This window comes from Brachyhypopomus gauderio, unplaced genomic scaffold (genome assembly GCF_052324685.1).
Source record: "Brachyhypopomus gauderio isolate BG-103 unplaced genomic scaffold, BGAUD_0.2 sc88, whole genome shotgun sequence".
Taxonomy (NCBI): domain Eukaryota; kingdom Metazoa; phylum Chordata; class Actinopteri; order Gymnotiformes; family Hypopomidae; genus Brachyhypopomus; species Brachyhypopomus gauderio.
The window spans coordinates 256,038-272,013 of NW_027506909.1; the positions used below are offsets into that span (position 1 = coordinate 256,038).

At 53.3% G+C, this 15,976-nt stretch overlaps 1 protein-coding gene across 1 annotated transcript in view; it reads left to right on the plus strand.

Moving 5' to 3' along the window:
- noc2l (NOC2-like nucleolar associated transcriptional repressor) overlaps positions 1-15,970 on the plus strand; it is a 25,302-nt gene extending 9,332 nt beyond the window's left edge. The window contains 8 exon segments of the mRNA XM_076992017.1: positions 1,471-1,584; positions 4,044-4,145; positions 5,105-5,248; positions 7,789-7,906; positions 11,093-11,218; positions 14,715-14,800; positions 14,802-14,820; positions 15,547-15,970. Coding sequence (XP_076848132.1) covers positions 1,471-1,584; positions 4,044-4,145; positions 5,105-5,248; positions 7,789-7,906; positions 11,093-11,218; positions 14,715-14,800; positions 14,802-14,820; positions 15,547-15,674 — 837 coding nt within the window. The 3' untranslated portion in view covers positions 15,675-15,970.
- Positions 15,971-15,976: the final 6 nt, after the last annotated feature.

Here is a 15,976-nt window from a genome sequence, read left to right on the forward strand (position 1 = left end):
TGTGTGTGTGTGTGTGTAGTGTGTGTGTGTGTGTGTGTGTTCCTGCTCTCTCGTCCTCTAAGCGTATCAGGTTGGTCCACCACTTCCCCTGTGTCCCGCAGGCCGACACCACATCCGATGTTTGTACAGGCCAGCCGCCCCTGAGCTCTCCCTCTGAGACACACACACACACACACACACACACACACACACACACACACACACACACACACACACACACACACACACACACACACACACACGTATGGCCACCCACCCACCCCGTCTCAGCAGTAAATGTCCTCGGTGAGATCTCTCCACCGTCTCCGGCCGAGGAAATGGCGTGAATGTCCGCTGGAGACGTGACCAGTTGCACAAATCAAGAGAGTGATGTCATGTCAACCATGGCAGTTTTCTCCTCAGAAGGGATTTCTCCTCAAGTTCACCACTGAGGGAGTGTCAGTCACACGTGAATGCGCCTCTGTAATCAGTTACAGTCCGTATGCCCGATTCGGATTCGTCGTCTTGCAGTGTTTTGAATTTCAGTGATTATGGCCTTTGGTTGTCAGAGCTGCAGTGACTTATAATCAGTTGCCCGCCGGGCCTCCGTTCACAAGCTCACGCACAAGCCACTCAACTCTCTCTTGCCCAGGTGTGTTAAGAGCACTGTGGGTGTGTGAACTACACATACCTGCGGTTCCTTGACTTTGAAATCTTTGTGACAAAAATCTGTTATCTACCTAAAATGTGGCCGTCTCCGTTCTTTACACGGGTGCCAAACACTCCCGGTCCAACCTTGAGCTCACTCACACGCTCCTCTTTAACGGGCTCACAAGGGGGCGCTGTTTGCACTCGAGTGCTTTGGCTCGTGTGGTGTGGCCGCTTCATACCGCGTGTCCTTGTTCTGATGCACAGCAGAGCGACTGAGTGACTGAACCCGGTGGCGATTACTAATAAAACTAAACGAAACCACGCGCTACGTTTGCAGCATAAAGAGGTCAGATAATAATTGCAGCGACTGGCTTTCTCGTTTCTAAAAGACTTGTAGTGGTGGCAGGTTTTCCCAGACACGAGAATTTCTCCAACTTGTACACTATAGTTTCAATGTCCCGTGGTGGTCCTGTGTATTTCGGTGTGACTTTGAACCTCCTGAGCTCCTGCAATTTCTGCGTTGCGTCTCTTTCAGTACAGCTGGTGACCAAGACTGGTCCTAAGTGTAGAATACAAGTGCTTCCGGTGGAGAATAAGTCTAGCCGTTACATTTTAGTCCAAGGTTAAATGTATTTAACGCACTCCAGGATCCTATATGGATTTGGTGGCGAGAAAGACAGACTTTGGTGATCAGGATTACGAGCTGTTTTCCTACGAGGAGGCTTTGTGGTAAAAGCTCTGCTGTGAGCGTAGGGCTCTCTCTGAGTCCTTTTGATTCTTCTTTGTGTGTCCCAGAGGTTAACAGGCTAAGACTTAGCTTCTGTTTGTTTTACTCCTCAGATCTTTCAGCAAGAAGACTTCAACAAGAAGCCGGGCCGAATGAGTGTCAAGCCCATCAACTTTGCTGTCATCCTGAAGCTCAGTAAGACCAACCTGCAGGAGAAGGCCTTCAAGGTGAGCCCAGGACTCGCACCGCCCCCTTTGAGCCGGGACGGGACCTCCCCCGCCTGGCAGGCCTTTCACAGCCACACCGTTTTCTTCCAAGCTCCAGTTTGACCCCAGCGTTGCCGTGGCAAACGACCCTCGGCTCCGTCGGCCTGAGCGACCCTCTCCTCAGGACCCGTTCCCCACGCTGGATGCCAACATCTTCTAAGCATCTATCATGGCCATCGAGTGTGATGCTTTAATGCATGAGATTAATTTATAATGTACAACGCACAATCACTTTAATGCATGCCATTAAGCTGAAAGGTCCTTCTCTTACCTAAGTCTGCATTCATATCGCTAGGCACCTGTCTAGTGTTTTGGGCTTTCGGGGCTACCGTAGGGATTACAACGAGATAATCTCACAAGTCGGAGCAATCAGTGCTTTTTTTCTTTCTATTTCCATGCATGACCACTTCGAGATTTCCAAAGAGGCTTGATACACTGCCGAGAACGTAAACACTAGATAAGAAAAGCTAACTTTGAGAGTGGATGTTCTCAGGTTAAACTCTGCCAGACATCTCCCAGGACAAATGTGGTGTTATAGGCAATCTTTGTGAAGTGGAATTCCAAAATCGTACAAATGTCTTTGGCGTACCACTAGAGAGACAAACCTACAGTTGGTAGGACAGAAACGTTAGTCAACAGTAAGAATACGTAAATGTGTTCTCTGTGGACTGGCATCGGTGCTTTTCACACCTGTTTTTAGCTCTCAAGCGTTCCACAGATGGGATCTACTGATAAATCAGTCTCTACAGAGCTTTCAATTACTACCCCTTGAAAGATGACTGACAATGTGCCAGCGATACTCCCTTAATTTAAACGTTAAGTGCTGTTTGTTGTCTTAAGTGTTCCAGTATAATTTTTAAAAATTTATTATAGTCGTGTCTTTTCAAAGATACGGGAGAAATTTCGTGATACGCAATACCGCCGTGCGCGGGATCTTGCACGTTTCTTTATTTTGGGCATTTTTTATTTTATTTTTTTTTACATTTTCTGCTCCTGAAATAGGCTCCGCCCAAACTGTTTGTTTGATGCTGCAGGTTCGGCTGAGATTGTGAACTAGCCGTGCTGCTAACGGGAGAGACATGGTTCTAATTTTGTGGCAAAATTTTGTGACCAAAAATTTATATTTTGGTCAAAGTGCTGTCTAGATCTTGGCTAGTGCTGTCTAGATCTTGTCGTGGTGATTTGTCCTTTCAGCGGGGGGGTGGGGGTGCTTTTCCGAGAGAAGACGAGCTGGCCAGCGTTTTCATTGTAATCCGCATCACAGATATCAGATGCCTTCAGATCTACAAACTGCACCTTTTAATGAATTAGTGTGTGATCAAAAGTGTGGTGGCTGGCACTTTTGTTCAGGGTGAACACGGCTCGTTTTTTCATATGCGCTCGTGTATATCGGAGAGAATCGGCTGTCATCACAGCCTCTCCTGTTAAAGTTGAACCATTTTGGTTGCCAGTTGTATTCAAATAGCGACAGCTCGGCTTGTGTCGCCTGAGTCATGTTTTGGAAGGCAGAGAGCAGAAAGCGTCCCGCGCGCGTCTCCGTGCGTCTCGCCCCCCCCCCCACCCCCCCCCCCCCACCCCCCGCCGGCCGGGACCGTGTTTGGGAGATGAAGGTCCCAGCGATGTGCTAACGCGGCCGGGGCGCCGTGCCGCTTCCAAGAGGATTGTCTGCGCGTCCCGCGGGGGATTATCCCGCTGTCTCGTTTGGCAGGTCGCACTTTCACCCCCCCCCCCCCCCCCCCCCCCCCCCCCCCGGTGGTGCGGCGAGAGCCAGGCCCCTGGGCCCGCGGGACGCCCCGCTGAAACCCCCCCCACCCCCTCGTCGGGGCAGGGACTTTCCGGAGCGGAGGAATGCGCTTGGAGAGGCGGGGTGGGTGGGGGGTTTATTTGTAGCGACAGGCCTGGGTTTTGGGTTTGAGGTCAGGATTAGCAGGGGGGGGGGGGGGTGCCCTGTGGGCCACGCGGGCGAGAGGGCCCTGGCGGACCGAGGTGGTAGGAGACGGGTACGACGTGGTCTGCCCTTGGCTTTGGTACCAAGCCAGAGTTCTGGGAGACACGCCCCTTTGGGAGACACGCCCCTATCAGCTGCCGGGCACACCGCGTTAGTTTGGTGTAATTATGCTGCAAGAGGCGTAATGAGAATTAGTTTTGCAACTTGTGAAAGGTCAGACAGGTGTGCTAGTATTTCTCAGAATTAATTGAAGGCTGTGAACCATATATACACTTTGTGTGTGTGTGTGTGTGTGTGTGTGTGTGTGTGTGTTTGTTTTGCATACATTATTTATTACATTTATTTATTGTGACATGCTTTCTGGCTCTGACGTTCATTGAATAAGGCTAGATAGGAACCATTAAAGGCTGAACATTAACGGCTTGGTTAAAGCTCTTGTTTGTAATGGGGATGTTTTGCTCCTGTGATCCAGGACGGCCTGATCGAGCAGCTGTATGACCTCATACTGGAGTATTTCCACACTCAGGCCCACTCCATCGGCTTCCCTGAGCTCGCCTTGCCCACCATCATCCAGGTATGTGTGCGCTTTGTTTATGTGTTTATTTGACATTTTCATACGCCTCTGCTGCCGTGTTAAGGTCAAACGGAGAAGGTCACTCATTAGAGAACTGGACAATTTTCAGTTGAAGGAGTGAGCAGTGGTCAGGCCCTGTTTAGTGGCTCATCTGGCTTGCCGTAGCTCCCCCCCACCCACCCCCTGCTGGTTCTTTTTATCGCGGTGACAACTGTTAGGCCCACATCCTGTTCAAGAGGTGCCGAGGGCCATGCTTAGGACAAGCTGCCACAGACTACAGACCACCTGCCACAGACCCCCCCACTACAGACACCCCCCCCTCCCCCCAGCCCACCCCGACTTTGTCTGCGTACAGACTTTGCTGTCTCTTAACAGCAGGCTACAGTCCGGCTTGTTTCTGCAGCACCGTTTATTCGCACGCTCGCACGCAGACACCCACTCACAGGCCACATCCTGCTCTCTGGCCGTAGCACAGCCCACCGCCTGCGCTGTTAACTCTGTTTCTGCCTGTTTATTCTACTGGCCTGAGATGGTTCACGCGGGTATTTTTAATGGCTGCCGTTGGCTAATCCTTCTTTTTACTGTTGGAACATGTCTGGTTTGTGTGTGTGTGTGTGTGTGTGTGTGTGTGTGTGTGTGTGTGTGTGTGTGTGTGTGTGTGTGTGTGTGTGTGTGTGTGTGTGTGTGTGTGTGTGTGTGTGTGTGTGTGTGTGTGTGTGTGTGTGTGTGTGTGTGTGTGTGTGTGTGTGCAGCTGAATACCCAAATAAAAGACACATCGTGTGCAGCCCCCTCTCCCCACCGGCACCGTGTTCGTTTTAGTTCTTACGTTTAATTGGGGTTCGTTCCAATTGGGCCGTTTTCAGTCCACGCTTAGTTGGCGCTGGCCTGGTTGTCGTGGGCCGGTGCGGGGAGGTGCAGCGGGCCGTACGCCGTCCATACTCCCTCTCTGCGTCTCCAGCTGAAGACCTTCCTGAAGGAGTGCCGGGCGGCCACCTACTGCAAGCAGATGCGGCAGCTGTTGGAGAAGGTGCAGGAGAACTGTGGGTTCATCTCGGTCCGCCGACAGAAGGCCGCCTTCGGTGTGGCCGACGCCGACGCCGTGGTGAGTGCTTTCGGACCTTTTCTCTCCGACTCCCGCGCCGACCTCTGACCCTTTTTTCCGTAAACGTCTGCGCCCTGCGCATGCTCCCCCCCCCCCTCGTGGGTATTTATAACACGGCGTGGTTAGTGCGGTCCCCTCTGACACCTGCAGCTTTGTTATTTTCAGCCGTCCGCACTCGGGTCGCCCTCCAGCGAGGCCGCCTAACTATAAATGTAGATGGAAACTACGCTCCGCGGGTTAATGCTGTCGTCTCCGCCCGGCTCACACACACACACACACACACACACACACGCTTGTGTCGCCCCGCGTTTCGACACAAACCAGGAAGTTAACAAGTGCCGTTTTACAGGCATTGATTTTATTATTATCCTCCCTGAAAACTCGAGCGGCCCTCGTGTTGATCCAGACGGCGTTTGTGGCCAGACGGCAGTGACCCGCGTGTCTAGACTCAGACAGGGAGACGCCTGTTTTACTAGTGAAAACCTGCTGGAGTTCTCACTGGTCCAAACCTTCACCCCCACCCACTGGAGCCCCACCCAACCTCCATCATGTACAGGTGTCAGCTGGCCACCACCACCCACGCTCTCCCTCTACGGGGGAAGGGGGGGGCATGTTTAATTTAAGATATGTACACACACACACACACACACACACACACACACACACACACACACACACACACACACACACACACACACACACACACACACACACTGGCTAGGCTGATCTGGAAGGAGAACCCTCTCTGAGACACCCGGAGCTTTAACAGAGAGTTGAAACTGACCTCTGACCAGCAGGTTGTACAGGAAACGCAGCATAACGTGTAGTGGGGGGGGGCAACAGTGTCCCAGTGAGGGGGGGGGGGGGCAGCAGGAAGCTCCTCCTGCATCGGTGTGTGTGCGGCATCTTGGGTAATGGCAGTGGGAGCTGTCTGGGCAGAGAGGGGCTGGGGGTGGGGTGGGGTGGGTTAGGGGGGTGGGGGGGTGGTTAGGGGGGGGAGGGGCGTGGCGCATGCAGAGGGCGTGAGGAGAGGCGAGGAGCCGTTTCCTCCCTGGGGCGAGCTCCACGCCACATCCATCTTCATCTCCGCTCTCATCCGTCACCCTGCCGGAGCTCACCTCCCCCTCAACCCCCTCCCCCCTCCCCATCACTCTCTAACTCACGCACACACACACACACACACACACACACACGCACACACACACACGCACTGCCCACCACCCCCCCACCCCCATCCAGACCTGCTCTTAGGGCTGATAAATATTTAAGACCGTTTAAGAGGGAAATGAGGGAGGAGGGGTGTGTGTGTGTGTGTGTGTGTGTGTGTGTGTGTGTGTGTGTGTGTGTGTGTGTGTGTGTGTGTGTGTGTGTGTGTGTGTGTGTGTGTGTGTGTGTGTGTGTGTCTCTCTCTCTCTCTCTCTCTCTCTCTCTCTCTCTCTCTCTGCCTCCCCACCCTCGCTGTAATGTAGACGGCTCCAGCGGGCGGGGGGCTGGTGGGGCCGTGGCAGCTCGGCACAGACAGACACCGTGGCACCGTGCCGTGGGGCGTCTGTCGCCAGCGTCCGGACGGCAGGAGAGACGTCCTTCAGTGGCTCGTCTCGCTGGCCTGTTGCCCCGACGACCTGCCCAGCAAACAGCAGAGCTTTAATTAAAGCCACCTTCGCCCGCCGCTGCCGCCCCCTGCTGGCCGCACGCAGCCCTGCGCTCCACCCGTGTTTATAGCAGGGAATCTGCAAAGATGCAAATCATTGTGTATTTTAAATCACCCAGGTGCTGGAGTTGATTTTGCATTATGTAGTTGTGTGTGGTGTGTGTGTGTGTGTGTGTGTGTGTGTGTGTGTGTGTGTGTGTGTGAAGCATACTGAGATCAGAAAGGCTCTGGAGAAAGTTGTGCCTCTGTCATCTTACCATAATGCTCCAGCTTTGTTTGAGTTTGTTTCGGAGCCGATGACGAACACTCCTCGCGCTGTTTTACACTTTTGATCGTTTTTCACTGTCCGACAAACCACTGCAAATTGTAATAAATAAGTTTAGATAACTGATGAAGGAAGCCCTGATCTATTATGGTCTATTGGATTTGGAGGTCACATAATCTTATTTGACCTGATCAATATCTTCCACCAAGACCTTTAAAGGAAGGCTGAGAGAAATCCTCTGGTCTGGCTTCTCCTGCGATCCACTCCACCCTCACTGGCCATGTCTGGATACACACACACACACACACACACACACACACACACACACCACACACACACACACGCACGCTCTCCTTCCCTCTTTAGTCATTCTTTTGTTACAGGCAGAGTGAGAACAATCACTGTGGGATCATAGTCTGATATGTGTTATTAGCGTATATTAGCCCTGTGATGTTGGTTTGAAACGGCACTCTGTGTTCTCTCTACATATGCGGTTTTCTCCCTCTCTCAGGCTCTAGCCCCCGCTGTTCTGTTTGAATTAGGGTTTCTTTAAGACCACTCTGGAGCATGTGTAAACCTGTGTGTGTGTGTGTGTGTGTGTGTGTGTGTGTGTGTGTGGAGCAGGCAGCATGGGAAAAGCAGGTTGCAGAGGAAGGAACGCCTCTCACTAAGTACTATAACCAGTGGAAGAAGCTGCGAGAAAAGGAGATTCAGCTGGAGATCTCTGGAAAAGAGAGGGTGAGTGTCACGGGGCACACAGGGTACGGAGAGGGTGAGTGTCACGGGGCACACAGGGTACGCAGAGGGTGAGTGTCACGGGGCACACAGGGCACGGAGAGGGTGAGTGTCACGGGGCACACAGGGCACGGAGAGGGTGAGTGTCACAGGGTACGGAGAGGATGAGTGTCACGGGGCACACAGGGTACGGAGAGGGTGAGTGTCACGGGGCACACAGGGTACGGAGAGGGTGAGTGTCACGGGGCACACAGGGTACGGAGAGGGTGAGTGTCACGGGGCACACAGGGCATGGAGAGGGTGAGTGTCACGGGGCACACAGGGTACGCAGAGGGTGAGTGTCACGGGGCACACAGGGTACGCAGAGGGTGAGTGTCACGGGGCACACAGGGTACGGAGAGGGTGAGTGTCACGGGGCACACAGGGTACGGAGAGGGTGAGTGTCACGGGGCACACAGGGTACGGAGAGGGTGAGTGTCACGGGGCACACAGGGTACGCAAGAGGGTGAGTGTCACGGGGCACACAGGGCACGGAGAGGGTGAGTGTCACGGGGCACACGGCACGGAGAGGGTGAGTGTCACGGGGCACACAGAGTACGGAGAGGATGAGTGTCACGGGGCACACAGGGTACGGAGAGGGTGAGTGTCACGGGGCACACAGGGTACGGAGAGGATGAGTGTCACGGGGCACACAGGGCACGGAGAGGGTGAGTGTCACGGGGCACACAGGGTACGGAGAGGGTGAGTGTCACGGGGCACACAGGGCACGGAGAGGGTGAGTGTCACGGGGCACACAGGGTACGGAGAGGGTGAGTGTCACGGGGCACACAGGGTACGGAGAGGGTGAGTGTCACGGGGCACACAGGGCACGGAGAGGGTGAGTGTCACGGGGCACACGGCACGGAGAGGGTGAGTGTCACGGGGCACACAGAGTACGGAGAGGATGAGTGTCACGGGGCACACAGGGTACGGAGAGGGTGAGTGTCACGGGGCACAGGGTACGGAGAGGATGAGTGTCACGGGGCACACAGGGCACGGAGAGGGTGAGTGTCACGGGGCACACAGGGTACGGAGAGGGAGAGTGTCACGGGGCACACAGGGCACGGAGAGGGTGAGTGTCACGGGGCACACAGGGTACGGAGAGGGTGAGTGTCACAGGGCACACAGGGTACGGAGAGGGTGAGTGTCACGGGGCACACAGGGTACGGAGAGGGTGAGTGTCACGGGGCACACAGGGTACGCAGAGGGTGAGTGTCACGGGGCACACAGGGTACGGAGAGGGTGAGTGTCACGGGGCACACAGGGTACGGAGAGGGTGAGTGTCACGGGGCACACAGGGCACGGAGAGGGTGAGTGTCACGGGGCACACAGGGTACGGAGAGGGTGAGTGTCACGGGGCACACAGGGTACGGAGAGGGTGAGTGTCACGGGGCACACAGGGCACGGAGAGGGTGAGTGTCACGGGGCACACAGGGTACGGAGAGGGTGAGTGTCACGGGGCACACAGGGTACGGAGAGGGTGAGTGTCACGGGGCACACAGGGTACGGAGAGGGTGAGTGTCACGGGGCACACAGGGTACGCAAGAGGGTGAGTGTCACGGGGCACACAGGGTACGAGAGGGTGAGTGTCACGGGGCACACAGGGTACGCAGAGGGTGAGTGTCACGGGGCACACAGGGTACGGAGAGTGTCGGGGCACGGGTCGGAGAGGGTGAGTGTCACGGGGCACACAGGGTACGCAGAGGGTGAGTGTCACGGGGCACACAGGGTACGGAGAGGGTGAGTGTCACGGGGCACACAGGGCACGGAGAGGGTGAGTGTCACGGGGCACACAGGGCACGGAGAGGGTGAGTGTCACGGGGCACACAGGGTACGCAGAGGGTGAGTGTCACGGGGCACACAGGGTACGGAGAGGGTGAGTGTCACGGGGCAGAAACAGTGAGTGTGTCACATGGCCCACAGGCTGCACTGGTACAGTGTTTTGCTCTGACATGGGGGCTGGGGTGGAGATGAAGTCACATGATCTTAAGTAGCTCAACTTTATTAACACTCTTGAATCCTCCTCGTATGAAAACATACAGATCGCCCTGTCCCACAGGAAACACACTTTAGGGTCCAAGTATAGCAGCAGTTTAACATATCAGACAGCACCTTGTGTGTGCGTGTGTGGTGTGTGTGTGTGTGTCTGCGTGTGTGTGTGTGTCTGCGTGTGTGGTGTGTCTCTGCGTGTGTGGTGTGCGTGTGTCTGCGTGTGTGGTGTGCGTGTGTGGTGTGTGTGTGTCTGCGTGTGGTGTGTGTGTGTGTGTCTGCGTGTGTGGTGTGCGTGTGTGGTGTGCATGTGTGTGTGTGTGTGCGTATGCGTGTGTGTGTGCGTATGCGTGTGTCTGTGTCTGCGTGTGCGTATGTGTGCGTGTCTGCGTGTGTGTGTGTGTGTGTGTGTGTGTGTGTGTGTGTGTGTGTGTGAGCGCCACAGTTGGAGTATGTCCATAGGGAGATAATGGAGATGACACCAGGCGCAGGGTTGGCGTCAGGGAAACAGCAGATTGGTGGAGGAGGCTGGCATGGGGGGGGGGGGTCTATAGGAAGAGTATCAGAGTGCTGAGGGCTGAGACCCGGGGTTTTGATCCAGAGCCTCCCCACCCGGATCTGATTACTCCATTCTCCCGCCCCTGGAGTCGCCTGCTTCCACCTCCATCACTGCACTCCTGAACACACACACACACACACACACACACACACACACACACACAGCTGAATTCAGTAGAGTTCAGGGAGAGTGTGTGTCTGTGTGAGCTAAGAAAAAAAAAAACCTAAAACAAATATTGTAAATATTATATTTAAAGATCGTTTTGATTATGCTCTGCTGGCTATCAGTACAATTTGACAGGACTAGACGAGAAAATTAATAACCGAAAAGAAAAGTAGTTAAAAGAATAGACGGAGTGCTGTAGCTGTGTGAGAAATGCTCTCTGCCCCAGACAAGCACGTTTTCGTGACCTCAGTCCTAATACAGGACGAAGGTTCAGCGGGGACTTAAATGAGAATGAATAATGTTGAATATTAATAATTGTGCGTCAGGTTCATTTGCTGTCTGGATGTTTTCCACCACAGTTTCCTCATCTAGCGACTGGCTGTTTTGTATTTCTGCTCCAGTTCACTTTTATTAACTTATTGTTTGTTTTTTAAGATGGAGGACTTAACTTCCCTGAAATCAAGCGCAAGAAGCTTCAAGAAAAGGCTCAGGACAAGAAGGAGTTCAAGGGTCTCTTTGAGTCCGACAGCGATTCGGACAGTGAGGACCTAATGCGGAAGCTTGAAGGTACCGTGTCCTCCGTGTCCGTTGTCTTTAACGCTGCCCTGATGCCCAGTCAGGGAGGCGCGTCTTGTTTGTCTGAAAGCCCCAGTGGAGGGCGTGGCATAGGAAGCACAGGCCCCTCCTACCAACGGCTGGAGGTTAAGACCTTTGAACTAAGGACGCAATAGTGGCCCTCTGCCAACTGCTCACTGGTCTTCAATCATGTGGTCAGTGGGGTGGTCTTACGCACCACCTCTTTGTGCGTGTGTGTGTGTGTGCGCGCGCGCGTGTGTGTGTGTCTTGTGATGTGCTGCCGGAGCTTGTCCTCTTTTTTATTTGCTCTGTCTATTGTTCGGATGCGTGGGAGGCGGTCTACATTTCCTGCGGACGTCCTGTTTCAGGCGTGAATCTGGGATACAGTGTGGGCGGGTTCTTCTATTCTCTGCAGTCCTAATGTTCATGACTGGGAGGCTGCAGTCAACACAGGACACTGTCCCATGTCCCTTTCTTCATCTCCATAAATGAACTTTTAAAATGCCGTTTATGTGATGAATGAAACCGCTATATACCGTATGACTCTACCCTGGGACCAATACTCAGGGTTACTATATTTGTAGTATATATAGGACGCAAGTCGTATTCGTTTCAGCAGTGTGAACAGTATTCCTCCACAGGAACGATTAAAACTGTTCTGTTCAAATGCACACATCCATGCACTTGAACACGTGGTGATCTCCAGCACTATCGTATGGATAACCTGCTCCTGGACTAGGTCCACGCTGGGTTATCTGTCTTCTAGTGAGACCACCGACACACCGAGACAAAATAGCGCTTGTGCACCGTTCACAACTCCGCATCCAACGGTGATTTATTAATCTGTTCCTTTAAAAAAAAACCCCACAAGATGACGTGAAACGTGGCTGTGAAGAACGGGACGTTCAGGGTCGGGGAAAGGAGAAACCTGCCCAACTACCAGAGAGGAGAAGGAGAAACGCAATCGCTCTCCCTGTGTTCACGACGTTGATTACTCTACGGCTTTAGTACACGCTCGAAAAACGGAAATACTGCTGCCCCGCCGTTAGCCTACCGAGTTTTATGGAGGACTGGAAATTTTGATTAAGAAGCCAGTGAATAAGTTATTACATTTCTGTTGTTTTGGAATGGGCAGACACTCACAGTACAGGTAGCCCCCCTGTGTTTGGAGTGTAGTGGGGAGAACTGATTATAGTTAACAATTCGAAGGTCAGTATTAAGTCAATGTGGAATCACAGTTACATTCGGTAATGAGACGAAAAATGCAGATGAGCTATTTCAGGAGTCAGTGAGGAGACAGGACAGAGTGAGTGAGTGAGTGAGTTTGCGTGCTAGAGTGAGGACAGTATAGCGTAGAACGGAGAACATGATGACCGAGACGATATTATCTCAGACACTGACTGCATAGCATTGGAAGGAAGAAATACTTTGGTCTTGTATGTTTTTTTGTTTATATTTGTCATATGCATGGTTGATTAAAATAAAATGGCACATATACAAAAATGTTCGTCCAACATGTATACAATTCAGCAACTGAACAGCTTCAGTGTTTTTGAATGAAAAAATTGATCGGAATCATCATCAGGTGACATTCAAATGTAAGATATCGGTGCAGAAACATCGCTATCATGCCATCTCATATATATGTGTGTGTGTGTGAGAGAGAGAATGCATCAGTGTGTAGGGTAGTGCAGCTTTCTGCCCTGTTCTCACCCCTATCCTCATCTTTAACCCCACCAAATCCGGAGTTTCGCACTGGGTCATGTACGGGACACACACCACTTCTGCCGAGTTCTGCTGCTTACGGTCCCGACAAACGCACAGAAAGTCCCGTAGAAGTGGGAGGTATCTGGGCGGGTTTCTTTCCTTCTACATCTGCTATTCATTGTGCAGAGTCCTTGCAAGCATCTGGGCAATTGCCTAAGTCTGCTTTTCTCTCTCTATCTCACTCACACTCTCTCTCTCTCTCTCTCACTGTCTCTCTTTCTCTCACCCTCTCTCTCTCTCTGGCCTCTCGATCGGTTTCGTAGGAAGCGTTTTTCTTTTCGCAGGCTTGGATCCCAGCGGGGGTTTGTAATTCAAAACAGTTGACTGGAAAGATGTTAGCGGTCGCTCCCTCCGCACGAGGCTTAACTGCCGCCATGCCGTCAGTCGCTCAGAGCTGGAGGGAACACACACACACTCACACTCTTCGACACATGCTGGGTGTCCATTGAATAAGAATGTTGTAAAAAATCCACAAGACCACATTTTATATTATTTTAAAACCATTGTCAAACTAAAATGTTTGCCTGGCAGACCGTAAAGAAAGAATCGCCGGCCTGGCTCGTCTGGCTTTAGGGGCCCTGTTTTCCCTCGTGCCGCATCGATCGGCGCCGTCGTGCCAGACCTGTCGTTGCTCTCCCACGATGGCCGAGGCAAAGCTCAGTCTCCTGGACCGGAAAGGAAGGAAAGCTGAGGCCAGCGAGACGGGAGAGAGCAAGACGTCTCCGCAGGACGGCGGGGGAGGAGTGGGTCCGGTGGCAACCCTGCTTAAGGACCCACGGGCTCATATACCATCTCCATATTTTACATTCTTCCCCGTGAGTTGGGTCGCCAGCACCTCTCCTGGCTACTCTGCCCTGGGCTCGTTTGGCCACTGTTTATGTTTCGAGAAGGTCATTTCGAGGTAGAGCTGCGTGCACGCCGTGGTCCGGGGCTCGGGTGCTGGCGGCCAGGCGCTCTGACCCTCCAGAGACCAGACTCGACGTTTTGGAAGACTTTTATATTTTCCTTCCCTTCCTGATTGGAGGGAGCTTGAGGCTAACCGGTCTCGCAGAAGGCCATCGGATCACGTGAAGATCAGTCGTGTTGGCCGGCGCACAGACGCTCCTCGAGGTGATCTTCACGCAATCTTGGGCTGGTCTTTTGCGGCAGGGTCCCGCATCGCCCCAGCGGCCCAAAGTTGTGTGCTCCTGAACCTCTCCACCTCCGTGTGTGGGCACGTGCGGGTGCGTGTGGGCGCGTACGTTTGGCAGCAGCGTGCACGTGGAGCTCAGCCGTGCACGTGGAGCTCAGCCGTGCACGGCTCTCCTCCGGCTGCAGTCTGGGCCGCCACGCCTCGCCCCCTGCTCTCTGGGCTCCTGGGGGCTGCTGGGTAATTAGGGGGGAGGCAGCGTCTGCACCGTGCTCCACTCCCAGGCTACAGCTAATCAAATCCCACTTCAAAGCGCAGAAATATATTTCTTCTCTCTGTCTCACACCACACACACACACACACACACACACACACACACACGCACTACAGTTGCCACCAGGCTGCTCTGCTGTGTTTTTGTGCTTTGTACATGTCTTGGATAGGTAAACAGCATGCTGTGTATTGACAAAAGTGGTAAAGACTAAATTTTAATCCAATTTTTACTTTTCTGTTTGGATTAAAACGTGTAACACAAACATATAACACCCCCCCCCCCCCCCCCCCCCCCCCCCCCCCCACACACACACACAGATGGTGGTTCCGATGAAGAGGACAAAGACCTTGAGGACCTGTCGGATCTGAGTGGTGGTGATGATGAAGACGACGATGAGGAGGATGAGGGGAGAGGAAGACTCGGGTCAGTATCATGGTGCTGTTTACCATACAGTGCTGAAATTCACCGGCGTCTCTGCTGTAAAGAGCAACCCCGTCTCACCAGTGTAGTAACGCGCCGAGCCCGGATGCCGGCATTGACGCAAACGTGCTTGTTTTGAGGGTTACAGTATGCGTGTGTGTGTGCGTACAGCAGCCCTGCGAGGGGGGGGTGGGGTGGGGAAACAAAGTCCTTCCAGATGAGCGTGGGTCCCTGGGGAGTCTCTCCCCGCTCAGGCCCGAAGCTTCCTCGGGATCTTTAAGACGGGATCGGTGCGGGACGCCTTTCATTGCCCACCGGGGTTTGAAGCCACCACGCGCCTGAACGCTTCACGGCTGCTGAGGCGGGGGGGGGTGTGGGGGGGCTTGAGGGGGAGGAGCCTACACTCCCGCTCGCCACTCTCATTCCACGCGGAGATGCAAATGATCGGAATTGTTGATGTTGTTTCCAGAGAGAGAGAGAGGAGAGAGAGAGAGAGAGAGAGAGAGAGCGCCACGCCGCGTCTGACTGTATTATGTAGCGTAAATAAGAGGAAGGTCGCGGCAAGAATGGCCTGGTGAGGGAGACCCTAGCTGCTCAGTGTAGGCGCGGCAGGCCTTCGACTGAACCCTCCGCTCGAGGTTATTGGAGCGCTGCAGACGGCCTGGCCCCTCTCTGTAGCCAAGCAGCCAGCCCCATGTCTCAGTTCCTCGCATGCTCTTTCCTTCGCAGATGGTGGAGAAGGAAAGGCCTGTGGATCTAAGCGAGCACCCAAGCAGGTGTCCAGCGTGGAGCTGCAGGATCTGGCAGAAGGAGAGGAGGACCAGGTCGAAGACCTAGAGCTCTCGGACCAAGACTGAGGCCTTCACAAGCCCAGTGATGTAAACAGGGATGAGGCTGCATGTTTGGACTGATGCTGACCAGGTCGTGTGAACAGCAGCAGTTACCTCATAAATCTGATCCTTCTCTTTACAGTGTGACTGCCACTAATCCACAAAATGGGACGTCTACAATTAAGGATTTTGTATCTCGGAGCTAAACACAATGTGTTATTCATAAAAGGAAGTCGTCCGCCCCCCCAAGTCATATTCCACATTTTTGAGATGCTTTCTCTGTCAACAATGTATTATATATTGTCTTAATCATGTATTTTGAAATGTTA